Genomic DNA, 23,720 nt, shown 5'->3' on the forward strand with positions numbered 1-23,720 from the left:
TACTGTGGATTGTGCGTCAGCCATTTCTTCAGTACGTTGCTAGTACTGCAAACTGCGATTCGCAGGTGGGATTATGAGGTAGTGTCGTCGGAATCACCCACTGTCAAGGCTACTCAGTGTGTCACATAGTTATAGACACATAGACAACTCGCATCTGTGACCTTTGTAATAAAACAGTGAACACGGGTAACTAAGTAAGTTATTTAAATACTGTATAAGGAACGCAATCAGTTAAATCAAAATCTTTTCTAAGCTAATGTACGCCCCAGTTTGCTCCGTGAGACACTATATGGCTTTCTGTGCTATAAGGCGAACGGGCAGCTAATGAAGAGCAAACAGCGGCGGCGCTGCGTCATTCGCCAAGGCGAACGCTCGCAGGGAGGGTTAAGAGCACCGACTGACCCGAATACAAGCGGCCGGTCGATGATACAGGCCAATGACTAAGCCCACGCGCACACCCTCTTCTGCGAAGTCCGCGCTCCTAGCAGCAAAAGAATACGCCGGTAGTCAGTAAGCTGCGTCAGTTTCGGGGAAGCGGCGCGCGAGGGCGCAAGTGCGGGGGCGGATGTGTTTGCCGTGGCGTGCCGCCGCCGCTGCCAGCTTCTCGGTAGCAGGTGTGAGCCACATGATCCGGCCCGGTTGCCTCCGCGCTAGTACTTGGGCTTACTGGGAACTTATTTTACGTGTCACTGCGCCGGCGAAACAGCGCGGTTCGGTGCTGATGTGCGAGCTTCTGGCAGAACAGGTGACCGCCTTCCACGCCGCAGATCAAAGACGGTTTTAGGAATGTTCCAACGATATATATTTATCGACTTTCTAGCGCTAGCACGTCGGTGTGATGACCTATGGAAATGCGACAGAATCTCCTGATCGAAAATGTGACAATAGGATGATCCAGGGAGTCTTCTTGCAGCTCCTCAAATTCTTAACACAGGAGTTACTTTTGGCTAAAGATTGAATTCCATCTACTTTAGTCGTTGTCAAGCACACGAATTAGCAGTGAAAAAATGAAGTTGATATCAATCATATTTTGTTTTATAATATTGTTAAATCTTACGCAGTAACATTCGTCAAGTGTCAACTTGGTCTGCGGAATAGTGCTGCTTTTTTAAGTAGCTTTGTTGAGTGTTTCTCGTCCATGTGTATCTTCTGCAATACCATGATGTCATAATATTCTTTTCTTGGGCGATTTATCGCCTTCGAAAATTAATCTAAAGTTAGTAATGACTTACATGGACTGGGCTCCATTGTTTCCAAACGTTAAGAACTGGTTAGCTGACTTGTAACGTGGCTGCACTTTTCTTCGCTATGGTACACCTTAAGGACGTCATTAACTGCAAACTGAAGTGAGAACATCGAGAAAATGAGCCGTAAGTTAAGTCGTATCTCATAACTATCACATAATTCCTCGCCTGAGGAAATGTGATGATGGAGGGCGCTTAGAGATCAATGAAGAGAGATCTCGTAAGCTGTTTATGAGAAGTTCACAGACTTCCAGAATCTTACTTCAGGTGCAGAATATGCGCCCGGGTGAAACGTTGAGCAAATGGCATTTATCTAAAAAGGCACTAAATCGAATAATGATTCACCTTAATAACACAATTCTCACATTTTCCCTTTCTCTCGTAAAATCCATATTTCGCTTTTCATCTGGAAGGAATATTCAATATATTGTAAAATAGTGCTGCCACTCTGTGAGATCTTCAAATTTGCGGCGAAATAATGGGTGAAGGCATGCTTGATATATTGCGTCACCCATTTCTGTGTTATCTGGCAAAGATCAAGCAGCACCAATATATTTTGATGCTATAATATTGTCATTCGAGTTGTAAGTCCGAAAGATGAAGCATTATTAGTACAACCATATTATATCACAGAGTGTTCGGTATTTTGGAGACGGAATTGTTTCACATTTTTAACAAATTTTCGTAAATATATTTTAATTAAAGGTGTTTGTATCTTCTAATTAAGGTATAGAAAACAAGAAAAATGCATGCACACCTAAAAACTACACATTGGTGAAACTGTATCCACGAATATGTGTTTTCCCATTCTTCTTTTGTAGAAAAATACTAGATTGCGATCTGTATTAATGTAAAATGACACAGAACTGAAGTGGTACAAACACTTTTCTGATATATAACAACCTATTTAATTTTTCCTTTGGGTCTCTAGGACATTACAGTCAAACGAAGACAAAACTCTTAATGGATGATGTGGCGGAAGTAACAGACAGTTCACTGTGGCCACGATCGAAAGTGACGTATCCTGTACGCATTCCGCATTCAAAGCCCTTTTAGAGGGCGACTCCATAATACTTTCTTATTTAGGAAGTTACGGATTACCTTTTGGGCAGTTACAACACCATTATCTCCCGTAGTTTTTAGATCAATCAGCAGTAATCTGTAAATTAATTTATTTAATGGCTGAACCTCAATTTAATGTTAATAGCTGTGCGACGGTACTGTGGCAGTAAATATTTACTCATTTGGAATGCAACTGGAGCTATGCAAACTACCATTGCAAAATGTGACTGACTGTAGTACGACCTACTGGAATGTGGGTTTGAACAACATAGGCTCCTGATCTTTACTGTTAACTAAAAATAAAACGTGTCTTTGCTTTTCACAACGTGTCAATCAGCCTCTATACAGGGTGATTCCGTAATGATGTTACGAAGTTTCAGGGATGATGGAGAAGGGTAAATGCCTCGTTCTGAGGTAAGGGGCCCTGATCGGAAACGACCGAATCGTAAGCTATAAACGAAAATTGTAATGGTTCAAATGGCTCTAAGCGCTATGGGACTTAAAATCTGAAGTCATCAGTCCCCTAGACTTAGAACTACTTAAACCTAACTAACCTAAGGACATCACACACATCCATGCCCGAGATAGTATTCGAACCTGCGACCGCAGCAGCAGCGCGGTTCTGAACTGAAGCTCCTACAACCGCTCGGTCACAGCGGCCGGCGAAAATTGTAATAATACCTCTGATAGTGGAACACGTATACCGATACTGTTGCTGCTCAGAATGCAGGATAGGCCACTTTCAGGGGTGATAGTATAGACCAAAACAAGAAAAAAAGGCCTGGTAACCGTGAGCTCTAAAATGCATACCTTAAGAGCTGTGAGCGCCTGTTCGCATTAGACACTGTGAAACACATCTTTTCTACTGCAGGTTCTTTGAATTCCATATTTCTGGAGGAAGTAATATGGACCCAAAGAGAAAAAAGTCAAGTAAGTAACGTCCCTAAAATGCATACCTTAATAGCTATGAGCACTAGTTCACCGGTGCTGCTGTGGAACGGAAGTCTTCAACTGAATAAGTTCCCATAGCCCTTCAGGTATGCATTTTAGAGCCCTTATTTACTGGACATTTTTGTCTTGTTTTGATCCGTATTGTCACCTCTTAAAATATGGAAATCAAAGAACTCGCAGTAGAAGAGACGTGTTTCACAATATCGAAGACGAACAAGTGCTCACAGCTCTTAAGGTATACGTATTAGAGCCTATGTTTACTTGGTATCTTCTTCTTCTTTTGGTCTATACAACCACCTCTGAAAGATGCCTACCCTGCAATCTTAGCGACATTAATTCCGGCACGTGTATTCCACTGTCAGAGGCGTCAGAACGGTTTTCGGTTACAGCATTCGACGCGGTCGTTTCCCGACCACGGTCCCTTAACTCAAATTTATACATTTACCCCTCTCCATCATCCCTGAAAATCTGTGACATCATCACGGAATCACTCTGTATATAGTGTCGCAGTACTTTCGTTTCTGCCTGCCATGCCCAGTGCTTCACTTGACAATATGAATATGTTACGATATTATATGACAGCAAAATACCGCCATTAAGAAGTAATTTAACTGCTTCAAACTTAGGAAACACGGAACAGGAGGTTTCTTACTTTGATGTATTTTTTGTAGCAGTCGATAACATATACTAACTGTTGGTTACGTTGTTGTACTAGAAAGAAAAAACTTAGTTTGCTTCCTTGTTGACGTATAAGTCGATAGAGTCAGAGGTTCGACTTGAGGTGCTACAGTTACAAGAAATCGTACCATGTACCACTACGTTATAAAACCACTGGCAGAACTTTTAAAACTGTCTTTTTGTTTAATACTTCCAATACGTAAAGTCCTATGAGAAATTGTCAGTCTAAGTCTGAATGAATATGGAGAAGAGGCAGCTCTTCACACGATTTGTTCTTAAGTTATCAGCCTCAAATAGTGCGTCATTGGTTGCGCCACTACGTTCATCAATGAATGCTGAAAATGTATTACGACATTTTTTCTGTCATTTTCGTTTTAATTTTGGCATGTATGCCGTTCAAATTAGCCACTGATACTGCACAGTGTAACACAAAAATTCGTCAATGCTTAAAGAATATCATTCGAAGCTACGCTAATAAATACCGTTATATATCGTGTGTGGCATATAGATTCACCAACTTCGACGTCCGATTCTCGAAAGCAGAGAACGGGCCAACTAAACGCATGTCATAATATTTTTAGTGATTGATTTATTAATGACAGCAAATTTTTCAGTTTTCAAAACGAGTAAACTCATGACAGTTGTTAAAATTGGCAGATTAAATTCTTCGTGTTACAGTTCGGGTTAGTGACCATCAGTAGGTTAAAATTCATTTTATAGGCCAGAATCGTGCTCATAAACCCTTGTATTCGAGCGGCACTTCTGATATGTGCTTTCTATAAGATCATCAATCAGAACACTCTTTGAGACTTTTCACAATGTGTGTAACTAAGAGGAACCACGTCTTACGTGGATGATTGGGCTCCAGCACATTTCACGCACTTTATTACCATGACTGATAGGGGATGTACGTTTTAATTCTAGAAGCACATTGTACAGCATACTCTGTTGTTATGGAAGTCATGGCTTCGCTAATCCGTATTCGTATCTGTGTGATCAGCGTGCCTGACTATCAGATGAAGAACTCGTATTCAAAAGTAGGTGGCGCGGGACAGCAATGGACTAGGTTGGTCTATTCTGCTACTAAGGAACTAGTGGTAAGACGCTATTTGATGGGAAAGTAACATCGCTGAGACATGAACAACTGGGCGAATGCGAACCTCTCCAGCTATCTGTCGTCATCACATTGTCCTCTTTGCTTTACTGCGGAACTCTTTTAAACATTCACACAGTTTAGTGTACTTTACATGTGATACAGCATAGTGAAACGTCAAACGCATGCTATTGAACCTGTGTAAGTCATTGATTTTCGTAGATGAGTTTCTGAAAGCGTACGTTCTTTTTTTTTTGACTTCCTAGCATTATGTAATCACGTAATTATTCGTTACCTAGAGAAAAAAGGAAATTAAAGTTAACTGAGGCTGATATGCAGATACATAAATGCGAACGAATTTAACCCTCTCTCGTGTTAAAGCTAAGAATAAAAATTTAAATTGTAAATTATTAATGCTAGGAAGTTAATTACAGACATGGTACCTTTGTATAAAACTTAGTGTGTACTGCATACGCCTATAACAACTGTATCCAACCTACAGACACTATTTCACCGTACTGATATATGATTTAAGATCCGTGTCCTATAACAGTGAATATATGATTTGTTTTTTTGAGGATTTTATACTGCAACCGAGCGAGGAGATGCAGACAATGGCCTCTTATTTTGGAGGAGAGGCATTCAAATAGCCATCTAATGAATTTGGCTTAGGTTACCATTGGTTCTCTACACTACTTGTGAATAATAGAGTGATGGATCTTTAAGCAAAGCCGTAGCCAGTTTTCTGCATTTCTTCCCCATCCTTGTCCATCTCCAAAGTTGCTTTCTCTCTGATGACATAGGAGTCCAAAGGACGTGAAGCTGTATTTGTCCTACACTTATATCGTTGAATTCTATATCCGGGTTTCTGCAGTGCTATGGCTTTAGATGGAAATAATAAACGACCAAGCATTGCTAAGCTTAGGAGGTTACGTGTTACACATATTTCTTCCGTCGACGCTCCTATTAGCCAAATGTTTCTAAGATATTTGTGATGCTCCAATTGTTGAAATAAAAATATGTTTATTTAATTTTAAAATGCATTTAATCGTGTGACTGTATGTACAATATCTACCTTCGTAACAAACATTGCTTTCTTAGGTTATGTTATTCATATTTCATCTTGGAAATCGTTACATGGTTATGATTTCAATAGGTGTTGTGGATCCAGACTGGCAGATACAAGTTGCCCTCAACAGGCATGCAGCCATGAGCTTTGAACCGGACTCATGTGAGTGTACTGGCACGGTTGTCTACTTTCTCTGGCCTCTGCTGCTTCGCAGAACTGTCGAGCACACGAGCGCACGCTGGCTTCCGTGACTTGTCCTGCATTGGGGTGGTGTGTGCGAACAGTTACTGAAGCAGGACCTAACTCTGCTATAGGCTAGTTTATGCTCTCCGTGACACACACCTGCAATGCCAGCACAACGTGATGCCCCGAGTACGTAAATTCAAAGTGCTGTCTAATGCAATCTTCTCCAAACTGATTATTTATGAATAAGTGGAAAGGTATCCTGCCGCTTGCGGTGAGGAATTCGTCGTCAATCTTATGCAAGACGCAACAGCAAGAACGTTTCTTAGAAGGATGTGGCGCTGGTACGGGGTCTCTGTCTGCCTACACTGCAGTGTAAGTTACGTCTGCGCGTCATTGATAATGCTCGGATATTTATTGGGGTGGGACGGTTATCCAATGAACTCCAGAGCCAAACAGAAAGTACGATGTTAAAGTTCATGAGATAGAAAAGAAGGTCCTTTACGTAAGGCGGTCGGGACAGGCATTAGCTTAAACTCTTTGGAGTATGCACCAGTTCATCCTCTTCGTTAGGGATTTTGTTCAGAGATGAGCCCCTTCGGAAACTTGTTTCAGGCACTTAATAGCTCTGTATAGTACCAGTTAAAATCGTAGCTCCATGAGATTTGTTTTTTAAAAATTTTCTCTAGTGTTATAGGGGTTACGAATTGCTACAGTGACGTCTGAGATAGTTATTCACTGTAGCTAAGTGAATTTTATCTTCATCTCGTATTTGTTTCAGACAGATATAGTAGTGTTAATTAACAACAGTGTTCCATCACATACCTTTGTTTACTTGCCATAAATATCTAACCGCACCACACAGGAAGCGCCGAAGGGTTCTCATTCAGCATGCATCATCGAATGTTGGTTGTGTTAATGGTACTGAAAGCTGTGATTTGATGCTCGGGTCAGTTACTGCCTGCTGAATGACGAAGTTGTGATAAACATATTTCCGGAGGGACGGAAAGAAGGAAATAGCTCACGGAAAGCAAGATACTTACACATGGACTCATCAGAGCGTTCTCCAAATAGAAGATCAACATATTTAGTACTATACTCTTTTGTATACTTATTATTGCTCTGTGTTCAGAGCCTCTGACACTTTTTACGTATACATATATACGCCGCGAGCTACTTTAATTTTCAGCGAGGTAAAAACTGACCGTCTACATGCCTATGCACGACCCCTGCGCCCTCATCTCCCTTCTCTTTTGCTCATCATGCCTATCCGAGGTATAGGCTGTGGGTAACATAATGGTCTCACAGTCTTCTTCGAATATTTGTTCTCTAAATATGCACAAAACAGTGTTTCAGGAAATATACGTAATATTTCTTCCAAGGATTACTGTTTGTCTTTCTCTAGCATTTCAGTTACAGTTTTGTATTTACTGTAGAAAGAAATTCGGGACAAAAAATACTCTGTATGCCTGGGGAGTTTTAGACCTATATCAGTCAGCTTACCTACACTGAATACGTTTTAAGGAATTATACAGTGTTTACTGAATGTGATAGTCAATTATTTCTGTTAGCGACCAAACGTTACTTTTTCTTCCTAAGACTCTCGTTTTTATCTTTGTATTTTACATAATATAAAATTAAACTTAGTCAAGTGACTATGTTGATAGCACCTTTCCGAAAGTACAAATGTAACACCTTTAGTTAATTGTCACGTAAGTATTTCGCAAGCAACTGTACGGTGAATAATAAAAGGTATATTGTAATGATACTATCGATTTATGTCCTATTGGACTGGTGTAGGGAGCGAAGAGAAAATGAGCATGTGCATGCATCGGTACGCGCCATAGTCTCTCTTATCTTAAATTGGTGGTTTCTAAGCAGGATTTACGATGAAGTTACCAGCGTTGCTGAACAATCTTCCTCGAATATTGGTTCTCCTTATTTATTCAAGAGGACTTGATGAAAACAGTGCCGCCTTTCTTCGCAGGATACCCGTTCCTGACCCTGAGCGTCTCCATGTCTGGCGTATAGGAACCTGTCACGAACCTAACGGTGGGCATATTAAGTCGTACTTGTTTCACGAAGACTTCTAGTACTGGTGCAGTACTATAAAATACGTCCCATTAACTTCTTGTAAGCATTACATTTACAGATGCACCGTACTCTCTCAGGATCCTCAAAAAAAAAAAAAAAAAAAATGGTTCAAATGGCTCTGAGCACTATGGGACTTAACATCTATGGTCATCAGTCTCCTAGAACTTAGAACTACTTAAACCTAACTAACCTAAGGACAGCACACAACACCCAGTCATCACGAGGCAGAGAAAATCCCTGACCCCGCCGGGAATCGAACCCGGGAACCCGGGCGTGGGAAGCGAGAACGCTACCGCACGACCACGAGCTGCGGACTAGGATCCTCCCAACAGATCTGTATCTTCCGTTCACCTTCCCTTCCACTGACTTCATATGCGCGTCCTCGTTCGTACCCGTAAACAGTCGACGGGAATTGTCCTGCACTTACGTTTAAAAATGTTGCAATGCAGTACACCAAGTGAAAATATTATCTAAATCGTTCTACGTTTCAAGACCATCATCTGATGACTATATTTGCCTCCAGACATTATCAGTAGTAAATCCAAATAGTGTGTCGTAGTGTGTATCTGATAAATCGTGTATACTTAGAATATTGGCAGTCCCGTTACGAGCCCTTGGGAAACACACTCTGTTATTTCCGATTCTGTTGAATAGTTCCCTACCACTATAGAGTACTGTATGTTAGCATTTAAAATGCTTCACACCTTGGTGTAGGTACTACGAGTTATCGTGTCTTCATTAACAGTCGACAGTGTGGCAAGTCTTTACACCCCTTTCGGAAATCTAGGTAGCTGGAATCTGTCTCTTCGATTGCATCAGCTTTTTGCAAGACATTTCTGTGAAAAACTGAGCTACGTGTCACGTGAGAATTTTTCCAGAACACTTGCTATTTTGTCGGAGAGAGTCTGTTTTCATCTTAGAATGGTATATGGGATTTATCTTTGCATGACAGAATCACGCTATTAAAAAAGTAATTCTGTAGTGTCTCCGATGTAAAATCTGAAATTCTCTCACCGCTGATTATCAGATGAAACATTTATGTGAAATGTTTAGTTCTAACTAATTACCCAGCGCCTGATACGACGATGGGTAGTCACAAAAATGATTAGTATTATTAAACAAGCAGCTATAAAACGTGTTTCAGATATTAACCGTTGTAACTATACAACCATACTCGTGATAGGAGTTACTAGTAGACTGCGAAAAGCGACAATGCTGTTAGAAATATTTCATCTAGCACCCTGTATCGTGTGAAAATTTCGGTCTTAACACTGGAGCCTTCTTCCAGAGTGATAGATGTATCCATGTATTTGTCCCATACTCCTAAGAATGCCGGCTTCAGTTTATAATTGTTCACAAATATTTGCTCTGACATTCACAACAGTTACACGTTGATTTTACGTAACGCCCTATACAGTTATCGGCACGTGACAGTTTCTTCAGCTTAAGCGTTAAAGAAACAAAAAAAACTGGAAGTAGAATTTATCCTCCAAAGCCTAAAAGTCTGACAAGTAAAAAATCAAGTTTTAAATCTAACCTAAAATCATTTCTCTTGAACAATGACTTCTATGTCATTGACAATTTCTATTTAAAAATTAGTCGCCTGTAAAAAAATCAAAAAACTAGTCTTTAAGTGAAGTTGCATAAGTAGGACTAAAATAAGTTCATTAATGTTAACACTAATCAGGTATATATAGCCTGTGAGCTGGCTCGTTCTATATCATTTCGATAAAAAAAATCGTTTTGCTCTTGTCCCAGTCAGGGGATAGACTAGGATTGTTTTTCCTTTTCTTTTCTTTTCCTTTTTTTTTGTTTAGAATTAAATGTCTCACATATTTAACCCACGTTAACTTACTGCTTGTTTTACGAAGAAAATTACGAATACTTGTCATCTATTTATGATATGTGTAAAGGAAAATTTACGAGCTGTACGCGTTTATAAATGTAACACATGAGTCAGGACATCTGGATGAACGTAGAAACCTGCCTGTGAGTCACATGCGGGCTGGGTTCCAAATTGACATCTGATGGAATTCGAGAGTGCTTCTCTTCGTCTAGTCTGAGAGCGGGATTTATCGCACACGCCCTATCAAGCAGTTCTGTCTAAGAATACACGGCATGGAGAACTATATGTGGCGTAAATACTCTCACTACTATTCTCATCTCCCTCTACGTGACAACGTATGTCGTGCGTTAATGGAAAGATGTGTATGGCTGGAGCAAAATTGGTGAAGATCCTTCTAAGTAGTCTGTCCAAAAGAATTCTAGGTCCTTGATGTCTCCCAGTACAATTAATGATGGTGTGAAACGAATTTCATGGGTGTACACAAAGCTTTAGGGAATATACACTCAAACTGCACCCGAGTGGTGTTATTCACATTTTACCTCATTTCACTGAATGACTAGACGAATTCCAACATGATTTGTACAGTGAGGCTACAATTGAAACCTTTTCCTCTTTGTGTCCAAGTAACGTCGAACTACATCCATCATACTGAATGCATCGCTTTAGCATCTCGTTTGCTGTTACCTCAATGCGTCTCAATTGAAGAAGGTTGGGACATACAGCAATTCGAAGAATCTTTTTAGTGGTTGGTTTAGTGTTAGGATTAACACCCTGTCGCAAGAACCTCATGAGATAAGCACCAAGCCAAAGGACAGTAAAGGGCAACCAATGTACTGTGACGACATTGGAGAATCCCTCGGGCATTCAGCTGAAAATCTTGATAAACAGTTAAAACGTTCTAGAAGCATGTTGGGGCGATATTTTAAGCTGCATCCATTCCGAATGCGAGCCCAGTTTTCTACCACTGCCCTACCTTAGTCGACTCACCTTTCTACTGAGGACAGAGAACTCTAGGTTCTATCTCAAGACTGATATTTTGTTTCATGCGAATGTTAAAATTCGACGTTAGGCAGTGTTTATCGTTCACGTACTTGGGTGGTCAGCAAGTCAAACGAAGAATCCGGATTTGATCCCCGGCGATGGCAAAGATTTTTCTTTCCTCGATGGATGGAGTAGAATGAGCTCCACTTTGCCTCTTACCGGAAAATAATAAGCTACTTGATGAAGAGGTTTCGAAAACAGATGTTTACGGTCAGGTAGCGTTGTATTAACTACATGCTCCTCCAGCAATATCGTGAAATGACAGATTAGGACAGACCTGTTACCGCCACTCTGTGTAAGATCACAATTATGGCGTCTTCTTTTAGAGTGATAGTAGTTATTTGACATATCTATTCTAACTAATACCGTGCACTAGGAAATTTGGTGCCCCGCAAGTGAACACATATTTGGTCCTGTCCCGAAATTTGTGGTATTGGTTGCGTATTTCTTTAAGTATGAATCATTTCCCTTTATTGTGTTTTATTTGCTGACAAGAGGCTTCCCTTATATGTAATCGAGAACAAGTTCTGTATTTTAGGTGACAAGTAGATTAACACGCTGCGCATTTTAAGAACGGAAGAAAGATAGGGATTTAATGACGTGTCAAATAAGAAGCTTGTAAGAGGCATAGCTTAAGTGCGGAATAGGACAAATATCGGGAAAAAAGTGGCCTCGACATTTCAAGAGGTATCATTAACTTCATCACGTCGCTGGATAGTGCGAATTTTAAAGGTTTTTCGTGCAGCCCCTCTCCTCCTCAAATGGGTAGGGTAGAACAGTTTCAGTCCGAACAGCTTTAGTCATTCTAATCATCTAATCCTCTTTTAGTTGAGAAACATTTCATCTCGTTCACAGTACTCTGGCGGACCAAGTGAGTGTGTGTGTGTGTGTGTGTGTGTGTGTGTGTGTGTGTGTGTGTGTGTGTGTGTGCGTGCGTGTGTGTGTGGTTAGATGGGAGTGAAATGAGTTTGGAATGAACATCGCAGTCAGCATCATCAATAGGTTTACCTTTTGATACTGAAATACCTCAAACTTTTTTTCTTCAATCACACCGTTGGCGAACTATTCTGGCCCCTTAGGACGGAAGTGATGGTTGCGCTGTGTGTTGGCAGATGAACGTGAGCCGGGAGGAGTACGAACACATGTACGGCGTGTACCTGCGTACCGTCGAGGAGAACCGTCGTACGCGGCGGGGGCGGCAGGCGGCGGCGGAGGTCGCGCCGGGCGCGCTGCAGCTCCTCACCTACACCAGTTCCGGTGAGTCACTCTGGCCTCAAAATACTGCCGGGCCACGCCTACTCACTCCAGCTGCTCGCTTCGCTCATTCAAACCGAAACTCACTTGCTGAATGTCGCACCAACGTACGCACACTCTCGGAAATCGCTTCCGGGTGTCTCGCTTGTCTTGAAGCCATCACCTAGAGTTCAAAAGCGAAATACGGTGACAGTTCATTCTGTTCAAAGTAAGTGTATGATATGCGCCTCAGAACATTTTCGAGTTGCAGTCGGGAAGCGGGTAGAGCGGCTTTTCATATCACAAATATATATATTACTAATAATTATCATCTCATTACTATGCGTCTCACTCAGCTACTAAAACATTTCTTGCAGATGAGTAACAGAATGGGGTCTCACTGGCATTTAGGAAAAATGCGGTACTCATTTTTCGATTCGGTATTAAACTTAATTTAATAACAGTCTATAAATAATAACACCCAGACGTTTGCGTAATTGAGAACGCAAAGGACATGTATGATTGAATTAAATTTAAACTAAAGGCTAGTTACTTGAGAGTACACTCATTGTTAGGGTTACAGAACTCTGAATGATCTCTGACCCTGAGAATTCAGTCAAGGGTGTTCCCTTTAGCTTGACCACCCCAAGCAACTTTTTGTCAAGAGGCAAAATGAAAAAAAGCAAACAAATATTGTTTAACTACCAGCGAGACTTTAATCATCAGACTGCCTTTCTTTTATCTTCGTTTGTTACGAATTTATTAACAATAGTACTTCTGTTTTAAGTAACAACCCACTGTTTTTATTCGGTAACCCGTCACCTCTTCCTAAGACCAGTTCAAAAACGCATCACAGTGTACCGTTCACATAAACATGATGTTATTAGAAACGTAAAACAAAACTGACTTTCACTCACCTGTGCTAGCACGCATTTCACTTACACGGAATGACGTACCTTCTCCATTCGATGGAGTTAAGAGTCAACAAACAGAAAAACAAGGAAAATGCACACAGGTCAATCAGGCAGTCGTCTTCAATTGAAGGTTTGTGGTACAATGTACACCAGCGAAGAGAAGGTAGATATGCTGCTCATCTATGGAGAAAGTAATCTTCCTTGTATTTCCAGTTCTTTACGACAACACCAGCAAGTGTACGCCTCACGTTATCCCTGGTGCCTGCAGTGTGTGCTGGCACAGGAGACTCAGAGTCAATTTCGAGTTACATTTTTAATGACGTCGTGTTTACGCGAGTGGTACTCTGTGATTTAGGTTTACCAGATCTTGAGGAGAGGAACTGGATTACCAAGTTAAAAATGTAAAGCACTATTAAAAAAAGACGTACCGCGGTTCGTATCTTTGAAACGAACAAAGATATAAGAAAGTCAATTATATTGGTTAAGGTCCCCTTTTAACTGAATAATATTTGCTTGAGGCATATTTTTGTTTCTGTATAAAAAGTTATTTGTGGTGGGCGAGATAATGAGGAATCATTGTGTAGTGTGAAACCCTAACGTACAGGTAACAATTAGAGCTAGCAGACGTCATGGCCTGGAATAATCTAGGGCCTAGATATGTTAGAAGGGACCTCTCTCTCTCTCTCTCTCTGCAGTTTAGTTTCGGAGTCCACAAAGCATAGGCGAAAAAGGTTTCAACACTCTACATCCCAGACCCCAGACATATTCAGTGGTTTACATGTCAGGCGAATATGAGGGTCAGAAAAGCTGTTATAGTCCTAGTTCTTCGAATAAGTCTTCCCATTCCTCGTCAGTGTGTCATTCAGATTTTTGAGTTACCCGCAGAAGATATAGTATCGCGGATGATAATATTCCTAAGTTACCAAGTGCTGCCTACAGTGACCACAATAGAGGATCTGAGACCAAATGTTGTTTATAATGGCATCCCAAATCATTGCGCTTGGAATCAATCCGTTTCTGTGCTGAACATTGCAGGCTGCCAGACTGCGGTCGTCGACGTAGCGCGTAACTCGTTTGAGGTCATCAGTTTAGAGCAGGATAAAGCGAAACCCGTGCAACGACTCCACATTTAGCCTCTCCGTACGTTAACGATGGCATTGATATGCTAACTCCAGTCTAATACGTTTTGGTTTCTGGACAATAGAAGCCGACGCAGCGATATTCATGAGACCAGAGGTGCAAAAATCAAGGCAACAAATACAGGAAAAAACACATGCAGTTTCCATTTCCACCTATCTGTCTCACAGTTCAACCGGCAGTTCCTTAGGTTAGTTAGGTTTAAGTAGTTCTAAGTTCTAGGGGACTGATGACCTCAGAAGTTAAGTCCTATAGTGATCAGAGCTATTTGAACCATTTTTGAAACAATCATCACGTTTCATCTTCCTTAAATTTTCACACACTCTCTGTCCTCCCCCAGGGTATTTTCGATCGAGTTACCTCAAAGATCATGAATTCGTTCCTGAGATCTACCCATCCTGTCAGCTACAAACAATCCAACTGTTTCTGTCGCAAATGAAGGCTCCAGACAATCCCCTTGCACATAACTACCGTCAATTACCTATATTCGATCTCTTGATTCTTCTCAAGTCTCATTCCATATGCTTCCTTATATCGCTTCCTATCCTGTTCCATCTGCATCCAAATCTCTCACCAAGAAAATGTTGCCAGAAGCCCACAGCACCATCATTCTTATATATGTCAAGATCAGACACACCACCTCCTCATGGGTTAGATCACTACCTTGTTTTTACCAATGTATTTTTATGTATTTTAATCATTTTAATAAAAGTTTAAAGAGCAGCCACGTGGCCTCTGCGAGCCCAACTACCTACTGTGAGATTGTAAGCAATGGATTAAATAAATAAGGAAAGGAAATAAAATAAAAAACAAGTTTCACCTTGTTTCAGAAAAAGACAAATGCACTACACCTTGCTGCAGCGGTCAAGATTTGGTCTCATGTTCTCTGGGAGCAAAGTTCGTATCCCATTTGAGACATGCTGATATAGCTTCGCCGATTTGTCACTCCATTCCTCTGAATTACAATTATTTTCTCTTATTAATCTTCTCTAAATTCTAATTCACCGTCACATGAACAACAACACAGGGACTGCTCTAATGGGGAATTTCCCGTCTGTTCATCCTGATTCAGTTTTTTCGTTTTTTTCCTAACCAACTTCAGGCAATTACCATTATCAAATCTTTCACAAGATAAAAACTGACTCTCTCCCTATACTTATGTGGCAGAGCTAGTGCTCCATCTCAAGATTTCGGTGTACATTGCCTTCATTTATTTAGTTATACTGACATAAGAATGAATTCCACTATACAAGATACACTGATGAGCTAAGGAATTACGACCATTACTTGCTTAATAGCGCGTTGATCCACAACTATAATTCTCCGTTGCATATTACAGACTAGCGGTTGCGGTTTGTGAGCGCAGAGCTAGCGCCTGATAGCGTCCTAGATGAGTTCCATCGAGTTCCTGTCAGGTGATTTTGATGGCTAAGACATCAAAGTGGGTTCACAATCACAGTTATCAAACCACTGTACCAATATTCTGGCCTTGTGACATAGGAAGCTATTCTGCTGGAAAATGCCGTCACCGTTGGGAAGACATCAACGTGAAGTGATGCAGGTCGTCGGCAGTAATGTTCACGTAGTCCACAGCTGTCATGGTGTCTTCAATTACTGCCACATATCCGATGGTAGCCCAGATGAATGTTCCCCGTAGCATAGTACTCCCCCAACTGACCAACGTCCATGGCACAGTGCGTGTTTCGAGCAGTAATTCGGCTGCCAGTTGGAGTTACCCGCACACTACAATCGATGTGGTATAAGAAGAAACGTTATTTATCCGATCAGGCAATGCCTTTCCATTGATGCACGGTCAAGTCTCGATGGTATCGTGCCCACTGCAGTCGTAATTGACGATGTCGCTGGTTCGACACGGAACCACATATGGGTCGTCTGGCGTGGAGCCCCATGTTTAATAATGTACGCTGAATGGCGTTCTCCGAAACATTTCTGTCTGCGTTATCGTTGTACGGTGTCGTCGGCTTTGCCGCAGATCGCCGCCTACACTGTTTCAGAGAGCGGACAATCATCTGACATTCCCGTTCTATGACGAGGCAAGGAAATCCAACAACTTGTCACTACTAGTAGTTTCACTGTCTTTTCAACTACTTTTCATACATGCTTACGACAGTAGCACACCAAAAGCCGACCAGTATCGCCGTTTCCGAAATGCTCGTTCCGAGGCACCGGGCATTAGTAAGTTGTCTTTTTTAAACGTCGCCTGAACCTCTGGATTTCCCAATTTGCGGCCCGTATCGCGGTTAGAAAGATCCCACATTCGTCTCTGCTCAATTTATATATTTTCCTTACAGCGTCTTGTGTCCGAAACTCCACCAGGCAGCGTTCTGTCTCGCGGTGGGCAGTGGTCATAATGCTTTGACTCATTAGTATAGCTACTACGTGGACTCGGTCTCACAAAGTAGATGACGTGTTAGAAGAGTGCAAACGAAAGCCCTAACAAATGTTGAATGAGAATCGGAAAAACTAAACGACGCTTAAATAAGAGCAAACCTTGTTCGAGTTAGTTGTTATCTGCATCCGTGTGTTGTGGCCTAATTTTATGAGTGTTCCTGAGCTGTGCAGGTATCCTAAAGTAGGGTTCTCTTGTATGCCGAATATAGTGTATGACATCGGGTATAAGTGCATATATTGTGATCATTGGTACTTTAATGTGCAGCCACTTCAGTGTGTTTTCTCTGCGTCTAATAGTATTCCTACAAACACGTCACGTAATTCACTACCTGATGTTTTCTGCACACTCGTATCTGCACCAATAAATACGCTACGCATATCAGTATAGACTTCAGGACTTCAGCAGTTGGCCTACTGCCCAGGGAAAGATAAGCATTAATGGATTGCTCTTGCCACCTATACTAGGAGGTATTACCGAATTTAAAAACATTCTACTTCTAAAAGCTGTAATTATGTCTGCAAACGAAGTAAATACTGATGTAATTGTTGTTCAGTATACCGTCCTCTGTCACCAATAAAAATATCTGCACTTATACCCTATCACCTAGTATGTGTCTTGTGGATGAACTTGATGTTCGTTTTTTAGAGCGTATAGTACTGTGTTTATGCTTTTAACGGAGATTACGGAAGTGAAAAGATGATACGCCTTGTACACACGTACGCTATTACTCCGCTTCAACGGCGACAACTGGACTTCACCTCAGACCAATGCCCACGTGATTCCTGAAGTAAAGCCGTGGACGACTTCCCATCCTTGTGCAGTCGGAGTATGTACTTCGTATCCAATGACATTGACGGGAGTTTATACTCCTGTACACCTTTCATTCCACGGACGGTTCACGTGCCCTAGTTCTACAAGAATCTACGAAGGAGTCTGAGATTCAACATAGGACATTGAATTACAATCTGGTAACTTAATTCGTATCCCAGAAATTCTTCTACCTAGCAGCTAATTACTGGCGAAGAAAACTTTCTCGAAGACAGAATTGGAACAGGGAATCACCCTATAGAGGTCTACTGCTCTAGGATGCAACCTCGGAGGCAAGTTACAATCTACGTTGCTCGGAAAGAGAGTGAAACGATGAAGCGGTATCCAGAGAAGAGCACCGATTACCGGTTGCGAGTCCGTCGCTGTGTAATGGGAATTACGTCGAAATTACTTTCCGACGAGCTGGGTGGACCGGTAGCCGAGATCCGGGCGGGGGAGCTGGCTTCTCGGCCAGTGGCGGCCAGCGGCCGGTGGCCGGCTAAGAGATTTGCGGAACGGTATTTCCGCGGAGCTTTCAAAATAACCGGCCGCTAGGAGCCGCCTTCACGCGCTGGTGGCGCGCGGCGAGTGGGCGTGTGCTGCACGCGCTATATTTAGGCCCGGCGGCGCCTGCTACGGAATGGAGGCACGGCCGCTTTCCCGTGTGCGTGCTCGTGCGTCTGCGGGGGAGGGGGAGGGGGACGGAGCGACGCCACGTGCCACGCACGCTCCATTCATGAGAGTGGCGCCGCACGTGGCCTACTACAATCGATATACTGCCGTCGGCCGTTTCCCCGTCCGACCGCCTCTGATACGACACCTATCGCGCTGGCCGGACGAACATCCGCATTGAAAGAAAAAGAGGCCGGCGGATTTCATTTCACTGCAGGAATTCCACTCGGTGCTGGAAGTTTCCGTATACAACCACAGCATTGTAGCTGCTCGTTGTACTTACAAAGTCCGATTTGGACTTAAGGGTTAATGTTCACAGTCTTTTGTGTACATTGTTCCATTCGGTGGCACCCTCAGGACTATTCGAGAGGAGCACGTAATGTGCTAACTCGTGGATTCGCCCTCTCCCTTTTCTCTCGCCTGTATCAGTAACAAAAATATAACACTACACACACACACACACACACACACACACACACACACACACACACACACATACATATATACATATGAACGCGCGCGTGCTCTATAAACACCTGCAGTAAACAGCTACACGTCAGACTCTTCACTACGTTCTGCCAAGGAAGGCTTCTAATGAGCACAACGATACAAAAACTTCCCAAACAGATGGCTGAATGTAACACTGACGGATTTTTCCGCCTAAAATGCGACACAACTTACCTTATTATAAATATTATTATGTTTCTGAATTGTGTCAACATTCTCTCATTTTGATATCTGGTTGATGATGTGATTCCAGGTTTGAACTCGCATTTTCTTGGAAATAGTATAGTTCAACAGAGGGTGGGTCATTGCGACCCTATTCTCTTGGCTCTTCAGTAAAAGGACTCAGTTATATTTCAGGAAACATTTCCGATACGAACAAATTATTTTAGTTTTTATTTTTGTAATTGTGTTAATATCCTTCGTCATTTAGGTTCTTTTCTCATTTCTCTGCATTTATCAAGTTTTATGTGGCATATTAACCATTTCTGCATGTTGTGTTTCGCAACTGTAGAACTCTGTAGAAAGTCGTTGCTCGTTTCGGTATTCACGAAGATCATACCAGGTATATAATAGAGTGCTCTATATAAGTTGAAACCGTAAAATACCTCGAAATGATAGGATACGTCCTCTATGTTTATGTATTTTTGAATTCATTTGTTGCTTTTACCAAGCGAAACTAACAACTAAGTCCCCAATAGTCATTTAAGCTGATGTAAAAGAAACACCTACAACCATAGCCAGACGTCTCAGTTTGTCTGCGAGCATAATTAATAATGCCAGTGGAACTGAATGTAGCTCATTACACCTATTTCCCTAGAGGATTAATGTATAAAGCAGAAAACTGTTTTGGTGGTCGCGTAATTAAAGGGTTTTCCATTGTTGACAAGTGGTACTCGACACACTCTTAATGGAGATACGGAACTCCGTTCACATTGCTCTCATCTGGGACAGCTAACGAAAGCACTCTCAAAAGCACTGTTAATAGCCGTTGCATCTCAGATTTGTGGGATCCATATGAAGCCTAACAGCAGGGGGGAATCAAGAGTGCTCCAAGGAGGACAGCGTGAAAGGTCCCTGTCTTAGGGAGATTACACTAGAAACGCAGAAAAATCTAATTTAGCAGTCGCTCCAATAAGGATGCTTAGTTGCTCGAGAAAGCCAACTTAAAAAAATTGTTGGAACCAGTTTTGAGAACAGAAATTACGAATCGTCTTGAGAACTCCACGTTCCTCTCACAAGCTAAGATATAAATAGAGGGAACAGCTCACGCAAAGGCTTATATATAATTATTCCTGATATGTTCATTTACGAATGTATCGGGGAGAAACCTTAATGTACAGGGTTATTACAAATGATTGAAGCGATTTCACAGCTCTACAATAACTTTATTATTTGAGATATTTTCACAATGCTTTGCACACACATACAAAAACTCAAAAAGTTTTTTTAGGCATTCACAAATGTTCGATATGTGCCGATAATCAAGTTCCTCCCACACTCGGCGCAGCATGTCCCCATGAATGAGTTCGAAAGCATCGTTGATGCGAGCTCGCAGTTCTGGCACGTTTCTTGGTAGAGGAGGTTTAAACACTGAATTTTTCACATAACCCCACAGAAAGAAATCGTATGGGGTTAAGTCGGGAGAGCGTGGAGGCCATGACATGAATTGCTGATCATGATCTCCACCACGACCGATCCATCGGTTTTCCAATCTTCTGTTTAAGAAATGCCGAACATCATGATGGAAGTGCGGTGGAGCACCATCCTGTTGAAAGATGAAGTCGGGCTGTCGGTCTCCAGTTGTGGCATGAGCCAATTTTCCAGCATGTCCAGATACAAGTGTCCTGTAACGTTTTTTTTGCAAAAGAAAAAGGGGCCGTAAACTTCAAACCGTGAGATTGCACAAAACACGTTAACTTTTGGTGAATTGCGAATTTGCTGCACGAATGCGTGAGGATTCTCTACCGCCCAGATTCGCACATTGTGTCTGTTCACTTCACCATTAAGAAAAAATGTCGCTTCATCACTGAAAACAAGTTTCGCACTGAACGCATTCTCTTCCATGAGCTGTTGCTACCGCGCCGAAAATTCAAAGCGTTTGACTTTGTCATCGGGTGTCAGGGCTTGTAGCAATTGTAAACGGTAAGGCTTCTGATTTAGCCTTTTCCGTAAGATTTTCCAAACCGTCGGCTGTGGTACGTTTAGCTCCCTGCTTACTTTATTCGTCGACTTCCGCGGGCTACGCGTGAAACTTGCCCGCATGCGTTCAACCGTTTCTTCGCTCACTGCAGGCCGACCCGTTGATTTCCCCGTACAGAGACATCCAGAAGCTTTAAACTGCGCATGCCATCGCCGAATGGAGTTAGCAGTTTGTGGGTCTTTGTTGAACTTCGTCCTGAAGTGTCGTTGCACTGTTATGACTGACTGATGTGAGTGCATTTCAAGAACGACATACGCTTTCTCGGCTCCTGTCGCCATTTTGTCTCACTGCGCTCTCGAGCGCTCTGGAAGCAGAAACCTGAAGGGCGGCTTCAGCCGAACAAAACTTTATGAGTTTTTCTACGTATCTGTAGTGTGTCGTGAGGATATGTCAATGAATGGAGCTACAGTGAATTTATGAAATCGCTTCAATCATTTGTAATAGCCCTGTATATGGTTCAATAACAAAGTAATGTCTGCCACCTACATGTGTTTGTCATTATTCACATTTACCCCTGCCAAATACAAATCCACTCCAGTCGATAATGTTCCGGTGTCCCCACTGGGTGAATTATTTACAAAGCAATGAGAGGTGCACCTGAGTGACACGTGCGCGCTCCAAATTCGACCGAGTGCGGCTGTACTGGTGACTCGCACAGGCTACTCCGGCCGCCTTAAATTTAGACTGCGCGTCCCATGACGGTGGTGGAAAGACGCGCACAAGTCATTCAAAAGGATACAGAGAAAGCGGCAGCACTCTGAACAGCCAGTATCCATCAGTGAGGACCCAGCCGCGTGCTGACGTTATTTCACAAAGGCGGACATCCCGGCAGCGACCTTATGAATCTGGTGATATGTTAATAAGTCGAAGGACAGGGCGTCGCAGCGTGTGGTCCGGCGGCCGCTTTCGATATACGAGCGTTCTGAGAACGCAGAGGTCAGTCTTCGCCGGCGGTTTCCGCGTGCCCAAAATCCGCCACGCGACCTTCCACAGTCGCTCCGCTATATTTTTTTGTTTTGCTGCGTCATGCGGTTTACTACTTCTTTATGCAACGTTAGCCCTTTGGCAATGCAGTAAGCACACAACTGAAGATCTACTGCACATCAGCTATGTGTACTATGTGGAACCAAAAGTTACTCAGTGAATTGAAAATCGAGATAATTAGGAGAACGTAGGTGGCAAGACAAATTGTAAAGCAAAGGAAGTTGCGATTTATTATGCTTCGAAGTCGAATAGAGTGAGAAAATTGTGTGAAATGTTATGGGACTCAACTGCTAAGGTCATCAGTCCCTAAGCTTACACACTACTTAACCTAAATTATCCTAAGGGCAAACACACACACCCATGCCCGAGGGAGGACTCGAACCTCCGCCGGGACCAGCCGCACAGTCCATGACTGTTGCGCCTTAGACTGCTCGGCTAATACTGCGCGGCCAGTGAGAAAAATATGGTGACGGAAACGGACAGTGTGACAGAACGCTACGAAAATGATACATCACTATTTCCATATTTACGGGATACGTTGATTAACATTTCATCCTTATGGGAGCTTACTTTCAATATTTTCAGTGCAGAAAAAGAATTCATTCTTACGGATAAGGAATGGTATGAGCTGGCTGTAGTTCAAATTTTTCAAATGTGTCTGAGCACTATGGGGCTTAACTTCTGAGGTCATCAGTCGCCTAGAACTTAGAACTAATTGAACCTAACTAACCTAAGGACGTCACACATATCCATGCTCGAGGTAGGATTCGAACCTGCGACCGTAGCGGTCTCGCTGTTCCAGACTGTAGCGCCTAGAACCGATCGGCCACTACGGCCGGCAACTGTAGTTCAATTACTGCAGAGCGAGCGGTGGCAAAATGGACCCACCGCAGTCTGGCAAGAGGGGTAGACACAGTTTCATCTAGAAGGACTACTCGACGACAATATTGTAGCTTTTTTCCGAGTGTATCTGACGAATAGATACAAGACAATAGATGGAATCCCGACATTAGATACAGGCAAAGTGCCATCTCAAACTGTAGGGAACAGATAAATGGAAAATGGTTTGAGATCTCGAGTTGCTATGAGACGTTTACTGCTGACACCGTACCACAGACGACAGAGACTTGCATATTGTAGAGCCAGGGTCAACGGGGTATTGAACGTCAGCCTATGATGTTCAGCGATGAGTCTGGTTTCTGTTTCTCAGAGTCAACTCGACGTCGACGTATCTGTCGACGACCTTGTGAACTGTCACAGGAGGCAGCAATTCTCGAGACTTATACTTCTACAACGTCTGGAATCAAGGTATAAGGAGCTATTGGATATGACAACAGGACTGTTTCGGTAATTGTTGAAGTGAAGTTGAATGCTCGCCAGTATGTGGGAAGAATGATAAACGCTGTTGTAATAACCTTCATGACCAAGGTACCAAATGGCATATTCCAACGGGATAATGCAAGACCCCATACACGCCGCAAACACCTTGAGGAATGTACAGATTCGTCAGCGCTCTGCTCGGTCCCCTAATATCTAACCTATAGATCACGTCAAGGATGCGATGGGAAGCTATCTACTTCCATACAAGCCTC

At 42.4% G+C, this 23,720-nt stretch overlaps 1 protein-coding gene across 1 annotated transcript in view; it reads left to right on the forward strand.

Moving 5' to 3' along the window:
- LOC126184194 (transforming growth factor beta-1 proprotein) overlaps positions 1 to 23,720 on the forward strand; it is a 52,037-nt gene that overhangs the window by 12,485 nt on the left and 15,832 nt on the right. Inside the window, exon 2 of the mRNA XM_049926562.1 lies at positions 12,374 to 12,518. Coding sequence (XP_049782519.1) covers positions 12,374 to 12,518 — 145 coding nt within the window. The remainder of the gene's footprint in view (positions 1 to 12,373; positions 12,519 to 23,720) is intronic.

Source organism: Schistocerca cancellata, chromosome 4 (assembly GCF_023864275.1).
Source record: "Schistocerca cancellata isolate TAMUIC-IGC-003103 chromosome 4, iqSchCanc2.1, whole genome shotgun sequence".
Classification (NCBI taxonomy): domain Eukaryota; kingdom Metazoa; phylum Arthropoda; class Insecta; order Orthoptera; family Acrididae; genus Schistocerca; species Schistocerca cancellata.